The 16,041-nt window shown below is 37.5% G+C and overlaps 1 protein-coding gene across 8 annotated transcripts in view; it reads right to left on the bottom strand.

Moving 5' to 3' along the window:
• Window positions 1–16,041, bottom strand: part of CCDC34 (coiled-coil domain containing 34) — a 160,186-nt gene that overhangs the window by 122,440 nt on the left and 21,705 nt on the right. For 4 of the 8 annotated variants that reach the window (XR_011387901.1, XR_011387889.1, XR_007911402.2 and 1 more), the window contains 3 exons: window positions 11,420–11,578; window positions 10,763–10,904; window positions 8,250–8,473 (listed from right to left, as the gene is read on the bottom strand). Coding sequence is in view for 5 of the 8 variants with exons in the window: in XM_051825207.2 (XP_051681167.1) it covers window positions 8,259–8,473; window positions 10,763–10,904; window positions 11,420–11,578 (516 nt within the window). In the remaining 3 variants the exon portion in view is untranslated. Of the gene's footprint in view, window positions 1–30; window positions 3,015–6,928; window positions 7,803–7,966; window positions 8,474–10,762; window positions 10,905–11,419; window positions 11,579–16,041 lie in introns of those variants that run through there. The other 4 variants (XM_002709206.5, XM_051825240.2, XM_070072168.1 and 1 more) reach the window with 3 other exon arrangements.

Genomic DNA, 16,041 nt, shown 5'->3' with positions numbered 1-16,041 from the left:
GTCAACTTAATCCAACGACACACCAGAAAGATCATTCACCCAAAGTGGGATTTATCCCAGGTATGCAGGGATGGTTTAACATTTGCAAATCAATCAATGTGATACATCACATTAACAAATTGAAGAAAAAAAAAAAACATGATTATCTCAATAATGCAGAGAAAGCATTTGATAAAATACAACACCAATTCATGATGAAAACTTTAAACAAATTGGGTACAGAAGGAACAAACTTCCTCAACACAAGACAATGTATGAGAAACCCACAGCCAGCATCCTATTGAGTGGGAAAAAATTGAAAACATTCCCACTGAGATCCAGAACCAAAGATGCCCACTCTCACCAATGCTATTCATATAGTCCTCAAAGTTTTAGCCAGAGCCATTAGGCAAGAAAAAGAAATCAAAGGGATACAAATTGGGGAGGAGGAAGTCAAACTATCCCTATTTGCAGATGACATGATTCTATATACAGGAGATCCAAAAGACTCCACTGAGAGACTATTGGAGCCCATAGAAGAGTTTGGTAAAGTGGCAGGATATAAGATCAGCACACAAAAATCAATAGCCTTTGTATACACAGACAAAGTCATGGCAGAGAAAAAACTTCTAAGATCAATCCCATTCATAATAGCTATAAAAAAATCAAATACTTTGTAATAAATTTAACCAAGGATGTCAATGATAAATATGACAATTACAAAACATTAAAGAAAGAAATAGAAGAAGACACAAAAAATGGAAAAATCTTCCATGTTCATGGATTGGAAAAATCAGTATCATCAAAATGTCCATATTAGCAAAAGCAATTTATAAATTCAATACAATCCCTACCAAAATACCAAGAACATTCTTCTCAGATATAGAAAAAATGATGTTGAAATCCATATGGAAACACAGGAGACCCTGAATAGCTAAAGAAATCTTATAAACAGGGGCCAGCGCTGTAGCGCAGCGCGTTAAAGCCCTGGCCTGAAGTGCCAGCATCCTATGTGGACGCTGGTTCTAGTCCTGGCTGCTCCTCTTCCAATCTAGCTCTCTGTTATGGCCTCAGATAGTAGAAGATGGCTCAAGTCCTTGGGCCCCTGCACCAACGTGGGAGACAAGGAGGAACCTCCTGGCTCCTGGCTTCAGATCAGTGCAGCTCTGGCTGTTGCGGCCATCTGGGGAGTAAACCAGTGGATAGAAGACCTCTCTCTCTCTGTCTCTACCTCTCTTTGTAACTCTGTGTTTCAAATAAATGAAATAAATCTTAAAAAAAAAAAAAAAAGAAATCTTATAAAACAAAAACAAAGCTGGAGGCATCACAATACCAGATTTCAAGACATACTACAAGGCAGTTATAATCAAAACAGCCTGGTACTGGTACAAAAACAGATGGATAGATCAATGGAACAGAATAGAAATGCCGGAAATCAACCCATGCATCTACAACCAACTTATCATTGACAAAAGAGCTAAAATCAATCCCTGGAGCAAGGACAGTCTCTTCAACAAATGGTGCTGGGGTAACTGGATATCTACATGCAGAATTATGAAGCAAGACCCAACCTTATACCTTACACAAAAATTCATTAAAAATGGATTAAAGACTTAAATCTACAACTGATACCATCAAATTATTAGAGAACATTGGAGAAACCCTGCAAGACATTGGCATAGGCAAACATTTCTTGGAAAAGACTCCAGAGGCACAGGTAATCCAAGCCAAAATAGACAAATGGAATTCCATCAAATTGAGAAGCTTCTGCACTGCAAAAGAAACACTCAGCAAACTGAAGAGGCAAACCATAGAATGGGAGAAATTATTTGCCAACTATGAAACTATAAAAAATTAATAACCTGAATACATAAAGAAACTCAACAACAACAAAACAAACAATCCAGTTAAGAAATGGGCAAAGGACTTAAATAGGCATTTTTTTTCAAAAAAGGAAATCCAAATGGCCAACAGACACATGAAAAAATGCTCAGGATCACTAGCCATCAGGGAAATACAAATCAAAATCACAATGAGGTTTTACCTAACCCCTGTTTAGAATGGCTTTCATACAGAAATCAACAAACAACAAATGCTGGTGAGGATGTGGGGGAAAAGGTACCCCAATCCACTACTGGGGGGAATGTAAACTGATAACAGCCACTATCAAAGACAGTATGGAGATACTCAGAAATCTGAATATAAACCTACCATATGACCCAGCCAGACCACTCCTGGGAATTTACCTAGCTCAATTCACAATAGCTAAGATATGGAATTAACCTAAATGCCTGTCAACTGAAGACTGGATAAAGAAATTATGGGATATGTACACAGCAGTTAAAAAAAAAAAATGAAATCATGTCACTTGCAACAAAATAGGTGAAACTAGAAAACATCATACTTAGTGAAATAAGCCAGCCCAAAGGACAACTACCATTTGTTCTCTCTGATCTGTGATAACTAACAGAGAACCTAAAAAGTAATCTACAGAAGTTAAATTGACACTTTGAAATGCACAGCTTTTTTCATACTAGTTGCTGAACTCCTTACTTAGTATAGAGTTAATCATATGTGTTATAAAGTTAATTGAAGATAGATCTTAGTAAAAAAAAAAATAAGAATGGGAATAGGAATGGGAGGAAGAAGAGGGGTAGGAGTGTGAGTGGGAAGGCAGGTACTGTGGAAAGAATTACTATGTTCCTAAAGTTGTATTTATGAAATGCAAGAAGTTTGTATTCCTTAAAAGGTTTCTGGGGGAAAAAAAGAAAAAAAAACTTTTGTACTGTTTCAAACTATAGGCAGAGCTGATTCAAGTCCCAGCTGCTCTACTACAGATCCAGCTCTCTGCCATGGCCTGGGAGAGCAGTGGAAGATGGCCCAAGCCCTTAGGCCCCTAGCGTGGGAGACCCAGAAAAAGCTTCTGGCTCCTGGCTTCAGATTGGTGTAGCTCCAGCTGTTGCGGCCATCTGGTGAGTGAACCAATGGATGGAAGACCTCTCTCTCTCTCTCGCTGCTTCTGCATCTCTGTAAATCTGTTTTTCAAATAAATAAATAAATCTTTAAAAGACTATATGCATATATTACTTTGTTAAACAATTGAAAATAAGTAAACTTCCCATTTCTTACTCCCAAATCCATATTTCACTTCTGTAGTCCCTTTGTCCATTAATATTATCATCCCAGTTAGCTCCAAAACAGTCCTGTCAGTTCTAATTCTGGTGACTCTTTCACACACCTCTCCTCCTTTCCAACCCTCCTGCCCTCATCTAATCCTTACTCATTAAAAGGTTCCACAATCTCATTACTGCTACAGCCATGTGTTGAAAAGCTTTGCATACTTGCAATGGACTCCCACTTTGCAGCCCTCCACCTCCAGGGTATGCACTGAGACTTGGCATTGGCAGGTAGGGGTTTTCCCTTCCTACTCTGTTCCCCAACTGCCACTTCCAAGTCACATCAATTCCTTCCCAATTAAACCTAACTCTGGCAGTAAACCCAGGTAGCTAAACTTTTCTCCAGAAACGGGAGAAAGAAAAAAAAAACAAAAAACAAAAAACAAAAAACAGAACTCCCACTTGGTCTGATTTTATAGCCAAAAATGCCAAATAGCAAACAACATTGTCCAGCAGTCCCACTAATTTCTCTGGCTATTTTGTCTCCCCAGCTCTAACATGCTTATTTCTTTATTAACCTTTCCTTTTTCCACAAACTTCTAACAAACTGTTGTGTCCCTCTGCTGATGACTCTGCCCTCCCTTCACACTTTAGGGAGAAACAAGAGGCTGTTTGACAAGAACTACCTAATCATCTTCCTATGACCACTACTATCCAGTGGCTCTACCTAAACCTCTCTGTACACGGTTCTGTTAAAATGGAGGAAATTTCGTTGCTTCTATATAATCCACCATTTTTACTACCCAAGAATTATATTCCTAACAATCATCTCTGATATCTCTCCTAAATCATCAATTTCCCTCTTTCAACTGGATAATAACCATCAGCACAGAGACTTATTTAATATCACCCATCATAAGCAAACAAAAAAATGGCCTTGGCTTTATGTCATCTTCCAGCTCCCTTCCCATTTATATTTTCTTCATGATAAACTTCCAGAGTGGCAGGCACTTGGTGCACCAGTTAAGATGCCACCTGGGATGGCCCTCCTATATTGAAGTGCCTGGGTTCAAGACCCAGGTTTGCTCCTGATTCTAACTTCCAACCAATATGCACTCTGGGTGACAACAGGTGATGGCTCAAAAACTTGGGTCTCTACTGTGGGCCTCTGGGGAGTGAACCAGTACATGGAAGACTTCGGTGTCTCCCCCATTAGTCTTTTAAATAAAAAATACTAACAATAATAAAATATTTCCAGAGATCTTTAGTTATAATCTTTCTTTCTCACTTTCCATTCTCTGTTCAACCTATTTAACTATAGTTTCATACCAGTTTTCTTATCCTATAAAGGATAGGAAACACAATATGGACTTTAAGGCCCAGCATTGTGGTGTACGCTGGCATACCACATGGGCGCCAGTTCAAGTCCCAGCTGTTCTACTTTGGATCCAGCTCCCTGCTAATGTGCCTGGGAAAGTAGCAGGAGGTGGCCCCAATGTTTTGGCCCCTGCACCATATGGGAGATCCAGAAGAAACTCTGGACTCCTGGCTTCAGCCTGGTTGAACCCAGCTGTTGTGGCCATGTGGGCAGTGAACCAGTAGACGGAAGTTCTCTCTCTCTGTGTCTGTGTTTCTTCCTCTCTCTGTAACTCTGACTTTCAATTAATATACGTATATAGACCTATATATATGGACCATAACCTCTTGGGTTCTAATTTCTGCTTCGTGATTTACAGGCTATAAAAGCAACATAAGTTCCGTTTTCCTCTGTGCTTCAGTTTCCTCAACTATAAAATGAAGATAATAAAAGCAACTACTTCATAGAGATTTTTTTTGAAGATTAAAATAGTACATATAAAAGTACAAGAATACTAGGCACATAGAAATTATTCAATATATGTTTGCCATTTTAGTCAATAAAACCCTCCTTCATCTTAACAAATTCAGTAATGAAGGATATTTCCTTCCCTCATCTCTCAAGCAGCACTAGGCAAAACTTCACAACTCACATCTACTAATGACTTCTATTTTCCTCCTACTTTACTGGCTGCTCATTTTTAGGATCCTTGTTGGCTTTTTAAGTTTAAATATTGGAATGCTCAGCCCTCTCTATTTATTTATCTTTTTCTCATATTTATTTATTTATTTGAAAGGCAGACAGATACACAGAGAGGCAGAGATGGGGAGGGGGTAGAGGGTGGGTGGAGGGAGAGAGAGAGAGAAACAGAGAGAGAGAGAGAGAGAGATCTCATCCACTGGATCACTCCCCAAACACCCACAACAGCCAGGGCTAGGCCAGGCCAAAGCCAGGAGTCAACAATTCCATACAGGTCTTACACATGGGTGACAGGATCCCACATAATTGAGCCATCATCTGCTGCTCCCTAAGTGCACTCAGGAAGCTGGACTGGAGGCACAGAGTATACAAGACTCAAATCAGGGACTCTGATGTAGAATGTGGGTGTCCCAAGAAAGGGCTTCACATACTGAGTCACAATGCCTGCCCCAGCCCTCTCTTTTTACTATCTAAACTCTTAGTGGGTAACCTGATTAAGTCCTATGCTTTTAAACACTACCTATATGTTAATATTTCTCAAATTCTATCTCTAACCCTGTGTCTCATGAGCATCAGACGTGTATGTTTAACCAATGTCTCCACCAGGATATTCAGTCAGTACCACAAACCTAACAAATCCAGGATAGAATTCTTAAATACCTCTCTCTCAGACCCTTCTCAGCCAATACATTTCCTCCTATCAATTTTCCTATTTCTAGTCTAGTTATCAACATTCAACTATCAGGTAAAAAGAAAAAAAAAACTAGATATCATATCTTGTTTTCCCTTCTTTCAATCTGACATCCAAAAATTAGTAGTCCTATTTGGTCCACCTCAAAAATATAACCCATGAGGTCGGCGCTGTGGCATAGCAGGTAAAGCCACTGCCTGCCTTGCCGGTATCCCATATGGGCACCGGTTCGAGTCCCTGCTGCTCAGCTTCTGATCCAGCTCTCTGCTATAGCCTGGGAAAGCAGTAGAGGATGGCCCAAGTCATTGGGCCCCTGCACCCATATGGGAGACCTGGCTCCTGATCAGTGCAGCTCCAGCTGCTGTGGCCAACTGGGGAGTGAACCAGCAGATGGAAGACCTGCCTCTCTCTCTGCATCTCCTTCTCTCTCTGTGTATCTCAGACTTTCAAATAAATAAATAAATCTTTTAAAAAAATATAACTCAAATCGATCTATACTTCCTACCATGTGACTACTGACACCTTAATCCAAGCTATCATGGCTTCTTTGTAGTCTACTGAAAAATCTTCCCAGTAAGTCTCCCTACTTCCATTCTTTGCTCCCAACAATTTCCTCACAGCAATCAGAGTAATCTCAAAGTATAAACCAGATGGTATAAATTCCCTGCCTTCCATTACAATTAAGAGTAAGATCTGAAATACTGTTCTTGGAATATACATAAGTGATTGATGATTGAATGACTGAAAAAGTTTTGTTACTATAGTTACAGCTAAAATAAAATCTCCTCTGTGAAACTGGGAGTTTATTAGACAAATATATTCAAATGCCTGAGAATTCAGGCAAATATTCACTATATATTTTCTTTACAGATGAGATAACTGATATCCTGTCAAATTTTGTATTCTCTCTGTACAAGTCAATTAGCTCTGGACATTTCATATATCTCTGAGGTTCTCACTGGTCAGGCCTTTAAATATCATGAAACCCAACGAATTGCTAACATACTATTTTCTGCTTGGAAGTAATTTTCCCAGATTGCTAATGACTTAAATATCTTTTAAAGATTCTACTATCATTTCCTTGCATTGATCAACACAGCTCATCAAACTTAGCAGTTGATTAACCTAGCAGAAATGTAATATATTCTAAATAGGAATCATTCTAAATGAACTTACTGATGCACAGATTGTCACAACAAATTTTCATTAATTGATTATCCCCTAAAAATAACAGACTTTCAAAACTTAATAAAAAGTACTGAGTGCTATTTTAGTAATCATTTGAACTATCCTTAAATCTATTAATAAGATCACTCATTTTAATGTCAGTAAAATATCATTTAACATTCAACATTTTCAATATTAAAAATAAAGCAATGATAATCTGAATTTCAAAACTGGCAGTCTAATTAAAATTAACATGTAAGTGTTTTTACAAAGTGCAACAAAATGTTATTGTCTCAATATTACACATCAATATAAGATTGAGAGTACAAAACAATGCTTTTAAATTTTCTTTTGCTCATCTCAATCCTGATTTTTTTCCTTACAAAACGTGCTTTCAGTTATTTGTAAAATGCCTACATAGCAAAAATTAATTAATTAACTAATTAAAAAAACACCAAAAACTATCAACAAAGATTGTTTCTGATTACTCTAGTATTCTAAATCTTTAGATTGTTCTAAGAGTTACCTCAAGCATACAGTTTAGAAATGCTCATTTTAAAAATTTACTCATTAATTTTTTATTTATTTGTTATTTTTAGTTACTTAAAAGTCAGAGAGCTGAAGACAGAGCTTTTCCATTCACTGGTTCACTCCCTAAATGTTACAACAGCAGGACTGGCCCAGACTGAAGCCAGGAGACTGGAACACATTTCAGGTGTTCTATGTGGGAGGCAAGGACCTAAGTTCTTGAGCCATCACCTGCTGCTTTCCAGAGTGTGCATCAGCAGGAGAGCTGAAATCAGAAGCAGAGTTGTCACTTGAAACCCGTCACTGTGATATTGGATGCAGACTTCTCAAGCAATATCTTCACCACTGTGCCAAATGTCCACCCTCAGATTAATCTTATTAATATTAGCTCATAAACATAAACTAATAACAGAGTATAAAAAACATTGGTTCTATTGGTATTACAGCATAGTTTTAATATAAGCTAAATACAAACACAATCATTAACTATTCAGTCACTTATCCTGCAAAATATGCAAAGGCTACCCTTGAAAGTTTCATAAAAAACAAAATGTAAAAAATACCTTCCTCAATTAACTCTAAGAACTCTATATATACAAATGCAAAAATTAGTACTTGCCAATAATCACACCAAACTTTCAGTTACTGATTGAACAGTAAAAAATAATTGATTTTAACAACAAATAGTTCCAGGTAAAAAGCATGCTATTACCCATGTATACTATCTTTGTATTCTGCATAGAGTTCCAAGGCAAAGATTGCTTCTGGCTTTATGAATTATCACAGATGATGCCCTCTCTGGCTGACTTATCACAGGTCTTTTATTCTTCTTTCCAGACAGATCTTTAGCTTCTTTGGGAGGGGGCATATGAATTGGTTTCCATGGAATTGGATTACAAAAGGCTGGTTCTGGATAGGAATTCCCACTGTAAAAACCTAAAATTATTGAAAAATCAAAACAAAATAAAATATTTTCTTTAGACCAAAAAACAACCAACTTAAAAATTTCTAGAAAACAGTCAAAATATACTGATAAACCAATTTGACGAATTTAATATTTGAACTTGTGAATAGTAAATGTTAAAAGATAAATGAATCTAAGAATCCAAATGACAATAATGTTAAAACCTAGATAAGCAATATCTCCTACAAAAGTTTTACTAAGAAACAAATTTCACAACCATTAAATAAAAAAAATTTCATCTTTTTAACTCAGTATTGGAAATGACTGTTTACTAGTTTCCCTTGTAGACACTGAAGTTTATAGGAAAAAAAATTATTTTGCAGGGCGGGCCTTTAAAGTGGCAGTTAAGATGTGGTTTGGGAAGCTCACATCCCATATCTGAGTGCCTGGTTAGAGTCCTAACTCCTCCAATTCCGATCTAGCTTCCTGCTTCTGCACACCCTAAAAGGCAGCAGGTGACGGCTCAAGTAGTTGGGCTCATGCCACCCACATGAAGACCTAATCTGAGTTGTCGGCTCCTGGTTCCCAGCTTCAACCTGGCTCATCCCCAGCCACTGCAGGCATCTGGGGAGGAATCAGCAGTGCTCTTTCTATCTCTGTTTCTCAAATAATAAAAATAAAATTTTCAATTATTTTGCATATGCGGCTGGTGCCAAAACTCCAGAAAGTTTAACAGGGGCTGGCACCATGGCACAGTAGGTTAATCCTCCGCCTGTGGCGCCGGCATGCCATATGGGCACCGGTTCATGTCCTGGCTGCTCCTCTTCCAATCCAGCTTTCTGATGTAGTCTGGGAGAGCAGTGGAAGATGGCCCAAGTCCTTGGGCCCCTGCACCCGCCTGGGAGACCAGGAAGAAGCATCTGGCTCCTGGCTTCAGATTGGCAAAACTCTGGCTGTTGTGGCCATTTGGGGAGTGAACCAATGGACAGAAGACATTTCCTTCTGTCTCTCTCACTGCCTGTAACTCTCTCAAATAAATAAATAAAATCTTAAAAAAATTATTTTGCATATGTGGCTAAAGTGAATCAAGATTCTTGTTTAGAATTACTGGAATTCTGGATTGCTGTTACTCAAAATCATTTCACAATAGCACTGTAATTCTGATTAGTAATTATGGAGCACTGTACTGACGCATACAAATTGTTTAACCTTGTGAAAGAGGGACATTTTGCAAATCATCACCAAATCCTTCAGTCACTATATACACACAGATTTCAGTTCATAATTTTAGAAAATGTATTGAAGCTAAGAAATAGACACTTAAAATGAATATGGCATTTACAGACAAATTTGTACCTTTTTAGAATTAATTAAAAATGGAAAAATATTAATAAAATAATTTTTCTAGCAATTAATTTCTAGTTAATATATCCAAATCTTTAACTTTATTATCTAAACATCAGCTAAAAACCACTGCATTTTACTCTTTTTTTTTTAAACAAGAAACAACAAAAAAGGAACAGGCCATTCTCAGTAGCTATAATGGATGACCTCTGTGACATATGAGAGAGGCCTAATCCTGACAGCAGGAATGTGTCTTTCAGATACTGAAAACCACTCTGGCTGCATAGATATGTCAACACACACTTCACCAAGATGGTCAAAACAAAGTCTGGTATATGTTCTATTGTGTGAACAAAACAGAATGGGAGTATTTTTAATAATAAATCACTTAAACAAGTGAAGGCAGCTGTCAGCAAGGTATGAGCTTCCAACATGAAGCACAAAGGAAAACATGCACTACCATTTACAATCAGACCAAGCCTAAAGGCCAATGGTTTTTGTGTTTGGATCACATGCTCTCTAATATTTCACCCTGAAAAAAAAAAAAGTGCCAAAGGCATTGGAAGCTGCACCTTAGGAATGGTGAGAAGAGGAGGTAAAATGACCCCTTAAATATATCCTGATTAAGGCTTTATAATCACCAAAAATGTAAGGGAACTATACTTGTGTTAGAAATCATTAAAGCATATGTTTGCAGTTTTGCAACTACTGCCTTTAAGTGTATATATGCATATATATATATATATATATATATATATATGTTTGTGTGTGTCTATACATATCTGATTTAGAGAATGACAATACATTTGTAGTATATCCATAGCAACATAGTAGGTTATAATACAATTCTTCGAAAATAGTAATTTGAAAGAAAAACAATTTTTATACATTTCTATTTCTGTCAAAAAGAAACAAAATGTACAACATTTGCTTCTGGCAAACCATACTTATGTAAACCACATAACATAAAAACTAACCTGTAAGTTTTCCATTGGCATAACCATAGCTCTTTGCAGCTGGACGAGGTTTATTTTTTGCATTTTCCAACCATTCTTTAAACTTTTTTTCTGCTGTTTCCTTTTTCTCCTGTAATTCAGCTTGTCGTTGTTTTTCTTTTTCCTTAAAATGACAAGACCAAAGAATTTCCAAGGATATTCTATGACTAGATTTTCCCATTTAAATGCTACTGAATTTCAGCCCAGGTGCTTCCCACCTGAATGGATCACTCACCATGATGTTAAATAATTTGAGAACAAAATTATGTATGACAAGGGATGTGATATTAAGGTGACAGCAAATCCAAGAAAAAAAGCTATTTTCTATTTTAAAGGAATAGTAATGTATATAACACAATAACATGATTTTTCACAAAAATATTTAAAATCAATAATGGCAATGAAAAGTTTTGAGTTTGACTGAAAAATATTTACAGGCTTATTAATATTTCTCAACTTAAAGAAAACCACAAGTGAATATTTCAATCTGAAGGTTAAACAAAGCATAACAGAATAAATACGGATAGCTGCATTTATTTTACGCTAAGATAGTCCCAAATATGATTATATACTTTTTCAAAACTGTCACATATGAATACCACAGTCAGGTATTCTAACCAGTCACTTTAATAAAAATACCTTCTCTTTCTTCTTCTTCTCACATTCTTCAGCTTTTTTTTTCTTTAACCATTCTTGATATTTTTCTTTTGCTTTTTCTTGCAAATGTTCTTTCTCCAGTTCCTTTGCTGCCTTTTCTTCCATTTCTTTATTAATTTTTTCTTCCCTTTCTTTTCTTTTCTTAAATAAAAATAGAATTTTAATTGAAATATGCAATTATACACATCTAAGGAAGGGCTATTATATATATATATAGTAATTTTCTAAACTTCAATTATTTCTTAAAATAGGTGGTATCATGTTGATTAAAATAGGTTGGTACAATGTGGTTTATGAAAATAAATGAGTATAACATACCTGAAATTACCTGTTCAATGTCAGTTTACCTGCTGGGCTGTAAGTTTCATGAGGTCAGTGACAAAGATAATGCTTATCAACATATACGTAGAGCCTGGAGCAGTGCTAAGTAAATAGGCAATCAGTGAAGATTTGATGAATAAATTAGCAAATAAAAATTGCAATGCTAAATTATCCTGAATCTTATTTTTTTAATGCATATTTTCCCACACACAAAAGTAGAAGCCATAAATGTACGCATTTCCTGGATAGTTTACCACTACAAATACCTGGGTTAAATCTCACCATCATGAGCTATTGTTGTGACATAGCGGGTAAAACTGCTGCCTGAGATGCCAGCATCCCAGAGTGGCACTGGTATGAGTCCTGCCTGTTCCACTTCTGAACCAGCTGCCTGCTAATGTGTCTAGGAAAAGCAGTGGAAGATGGCCCTGCATCCACCGGGGAGACCCAGAAGAAGCTCCTGGCTTCAGCCTCTCCCAGTCTTGGCCATTGCAACCATTTGGGGAGTGAACCAGAGGATGGAAGATATCTCTCTCTCTGTGTCTTCCTGCTTCTTCCTCTCTCTGTAATTCTGCTTTCAAATAAATAATAAATATTTTAAAAAGCTACACAGGACAAATAAATAATGCCCATTAAATACTGTATGCCATGGGCACATACAGGCAAATCTCTGGCTATATAATTGTTTTTATTTTTTTTAAAGCTTTTATTTATTTATTTGAAAGGCAGAATTACAGAGAGGAAAAGAGACAGAGAGAGACAGAAAGATCACCCATCCACTGGTTCACTCCCCAAATGACTGCAAAGGCTGGAGCCAGGCTGATCTGAAGCCAGGCGCTTCATCTGGGTCTCCCACATGGGTGCAAGGACATAAGGGCTTAAGCCATCTTCCACTGCTTTCCCAGGCGTACTAACAGGAATTTGGGTCATAAATGGAGCAGCCAAGAACTGGCACCACAACTCCTATGCCACTGTGCCAGCCCCTTAGGCTATATAATTATTACAGAAACCAGAGGTCAGCAAACTAAGAGCCAAAGGTCAAATCTTGTCTACCAGCCAAACATTTGCGAATAAAGTTTTACAGGAATGTGGCTACTCCTATTTGTTTACATATTTATTGTCCATGGCTACTTTTGCACTGTAATAACAAAGTTGAATTTTTGTAACAGAGACTATATGGCCCCAAAAGCCTAAAATATTTACTATCTATACTGGTCCTTTACAGAAAAAAATTATTGATGTATGTTACAGAGTATACTCAATGTTTTTTCCTTTTCATTCAAAAGAAAATCTACCATACACCTGAATTCAAAATAACCAACACCATAGCTATTTCTTTTTTATCAAAGGCTCAGTAAATAATATACAAGACATAAAAGCATCCTTCATACAATATATGTTCAGTGCTATGTAGGAAAAGTAGGACTTCAAAATCAAAGCCTGAGTCAATCTGCAAGCTGCTGCATTCCCTTCTTGCTGGGCAGCCGGTATCTGTGAAACAGAATCTTTCCTGAGAACTCAATAGCCACTGCAACAATGCTGGACTTTAACAACTTTCCACTGTCAGGAAACTGAAAAAGATCTTGTAGCACATCTGGCTTGACCTGTGTGCCTCATGACTCTCTACAACCTCACAAGGAACTGTCAAAAAAGTTTTGACAATGTTTTTATTGAGTGCTAAATACTGAGTACTAATTATGGTTCTTAACCATTCTACATACTTCATGTGTATCAACTGAATTAATCAATTAGTCCCTACAATCTCAGAAAAAATACTACTATCCCATCTTACAAAGGAGGAAACTAAGGCACAAGGAGGGTAATTTGCCTACACATAGATGGTGAATGGCAGAGCACTACAGATCATACAGACACCAAATTTAGAGGATGTTAAAAACAATTTTTAGAAAAAAATTCAACAATTTAAATGAAATGTCAAAACTGCTTAAAATAGGGGTGGGTATTTGGCACAGCGGCTTGTTGCCACTTGAGACTCCCACATCCCAAATTTGAGTGCCTGATTCAAGTCCCAGCTACTCTACTTCCAATCCAGGTCCCTGATAACGTAATTCTTGGAAGCAACAGGCGATGATGATCAAGGACTTGGGTCCCTCCCATCTATGAGGGAAACCTGAATGGAGTTCTGAGCACCAGGCTTAGGCCTGGCCCAGCCTTAGCTGTTGTGGGCATTTGGGACATGAACCAGCAGATGGAAGATTGTCTGTCTCTCTCTCTCTAACCCCCTTTCAAACAAAATGAAAATTTAAAAAAAAACAAATTAACTCCTTAAAATTTACCATTCCCTAGAACTAACATAAGAAGAACTAGTCTGCATAACTGTCTACTTGTAAAAACAGTTCAAAATCTAAAACTTTTCCACAAAAAACTCCAGTCCTCCAGTCTCTAGATTTACTGTTAGATTCTATTACAACTATAAGGAATAAATAACTACATACATTAATTTATAAAACAAAGTTCCTTTATAAATTCAAGCTTATTTAAAGAACCCAGCACTATACTCATAGCAAAACCAGACATGGAAATTACAAGATAACACCAGAAACAAAGTTAACTGCTCTCATGACAAAAAAAAAAAAAAAAAAAAAAAAAAATCTAGCACTTACAAAAGATTATAATACTAACAAACATTAAAAACTAAAAAATGCTGATGAAAATTTTAAAAATAAATGGAAAGAAAAATCATATTTATAGATTTAAAACTGATATTACTATGACAGCAATTTTTTCCACAACATGTTTAACACAATACCAATAGTGTCAGGCACTATTCAAGCAGGAATTACTAGGGAAACTGAAAAGATGATTCTAAATTGTATATGGAAAGATGCAGAGCAACTAAAACAAGTGTGAAAAAGAAGAAAAAGGTTGAGTGATTTACACTACGTGATTTGCTAGAGGCAAAGGGAAATTTCCCCTCTGCTCCAAAGGTCTGCTGGGATAAACTGGCAAAGGTTGAACAGGAGAAAAGGGATACAAATTTATTAACATACACAAGGGAGAAAAAAAATCAAAGCAAGGGGAAAATCACAAAAGTGTGATTACCCACTAAGTCAGCATTATTCAAAAGCTTATTTATTTAACCCTTTTTTTACAGGGGTAGAAATGTAGCCAATTTTGAGGGCTTGGGGGAGAAGGGCCATGAGGCAGACTATGGAAGATAGGGAATGATATGCACAGCAAGCAAGGGTTGTCTCAGTATGCAGATAAAGGCTCCTAGGTATGGTCAGGTGTCAGACCCCCAATTTCTTCTTTCCATGGAAAGAAGCTGGCATGGTGTGAGATGCACAGGTCTGCATCCACTGTTACTTTACTTTTGGACAGCTTTTCAGAATCATTCCTGTATCTGCAGAGTCTGCAGTTTCTCTAAATAACTGGACTATGCCAAAGAAATATATCTGAGAGACCAGCAATGTGGTATAGTGGGTAAAGCCACCACCTGCAGTGCCGGCATCCCGTATGGGCACCAGTTCAAGTCCCAGCAGCTACACTTCCAATTCAGCTCTCTGCTGTGGCCTGGGAAAGCAGCAGGAGATGGTCCAAGTCCTTGGGCCCCTGCACCTGTGTGGGTGACCTGGAAGAAGTTCCTGGCTCCTGGCTTCAGATCAGCCCAGCTCTAGCGGCTACAGCCACTTAGGGGGTAAACCAGCATATGGAAGACCTTTCTTTGTGTCTCTTCTTCTCTCTCTCTGTAACTCTACCTATCAAATAAATAAATAACATCTTAAAAAAAAAAAGAAAAAGAAAAAGAAAAAGAAAACTCTGGGGCTGGTTCCGTGGCACAGTAGGTTTAATCTTACGCCTGCGGCGCCAGCATCCCCTGTGGGTGCCGGTTCATGTCCCGGCTGCTCCTCTTCCAGTCCAGCTCTTTGCTGTGGCCTGGGGAAGCGGTGGGGGATGGCCCAGGTGCTTGGGTCCCTGCACCCACATGGGAGACCAGGAAGAGGCACCTGACTCCTGGCTTCGGATTGGCGCAGCTCCGGCCGTTGCGGCCATTTAGGGAGTGAACCAACAGAAGGAAGACCTTTCTTTCTTTCTCTCTCTCTCTCTCTCTCTCTCTCTCTCTCTCTCTCTCACTGTCTGTAATTCTACCTGTCAAATAAATAAATAAAATCTTTAAAAAAAAAAAAAAGAAAGAAAACTTAAATGGGAGGGAATGTTTGTATTATATACATCTGACAAAGGATTCTTACAATTTAACAATGCTAAGTCATATAGTCTCCAAAAAAATGGGAAAAGATTTAAATACATACAAAACTGAACAA

This window comes from Oryctolagus cuniculus, chromosome 1 (assembly GCF_964237555.1).
Source record: "Oryctolagus cuniculus chromosome 1, mOryCun1.1, whole genome shotgun sequence".
NCBI classification, from domain to species: domain Eukaryota; kingdom Metazoa; phylum Chordata; class Mammalia; order Lagomorpha; family Leporidae; genus Oryctolagus; species Oryctolagus cuniculus.
This window is presented reverse-complemented; position numbering and strand designations above follow the sequence as displayed.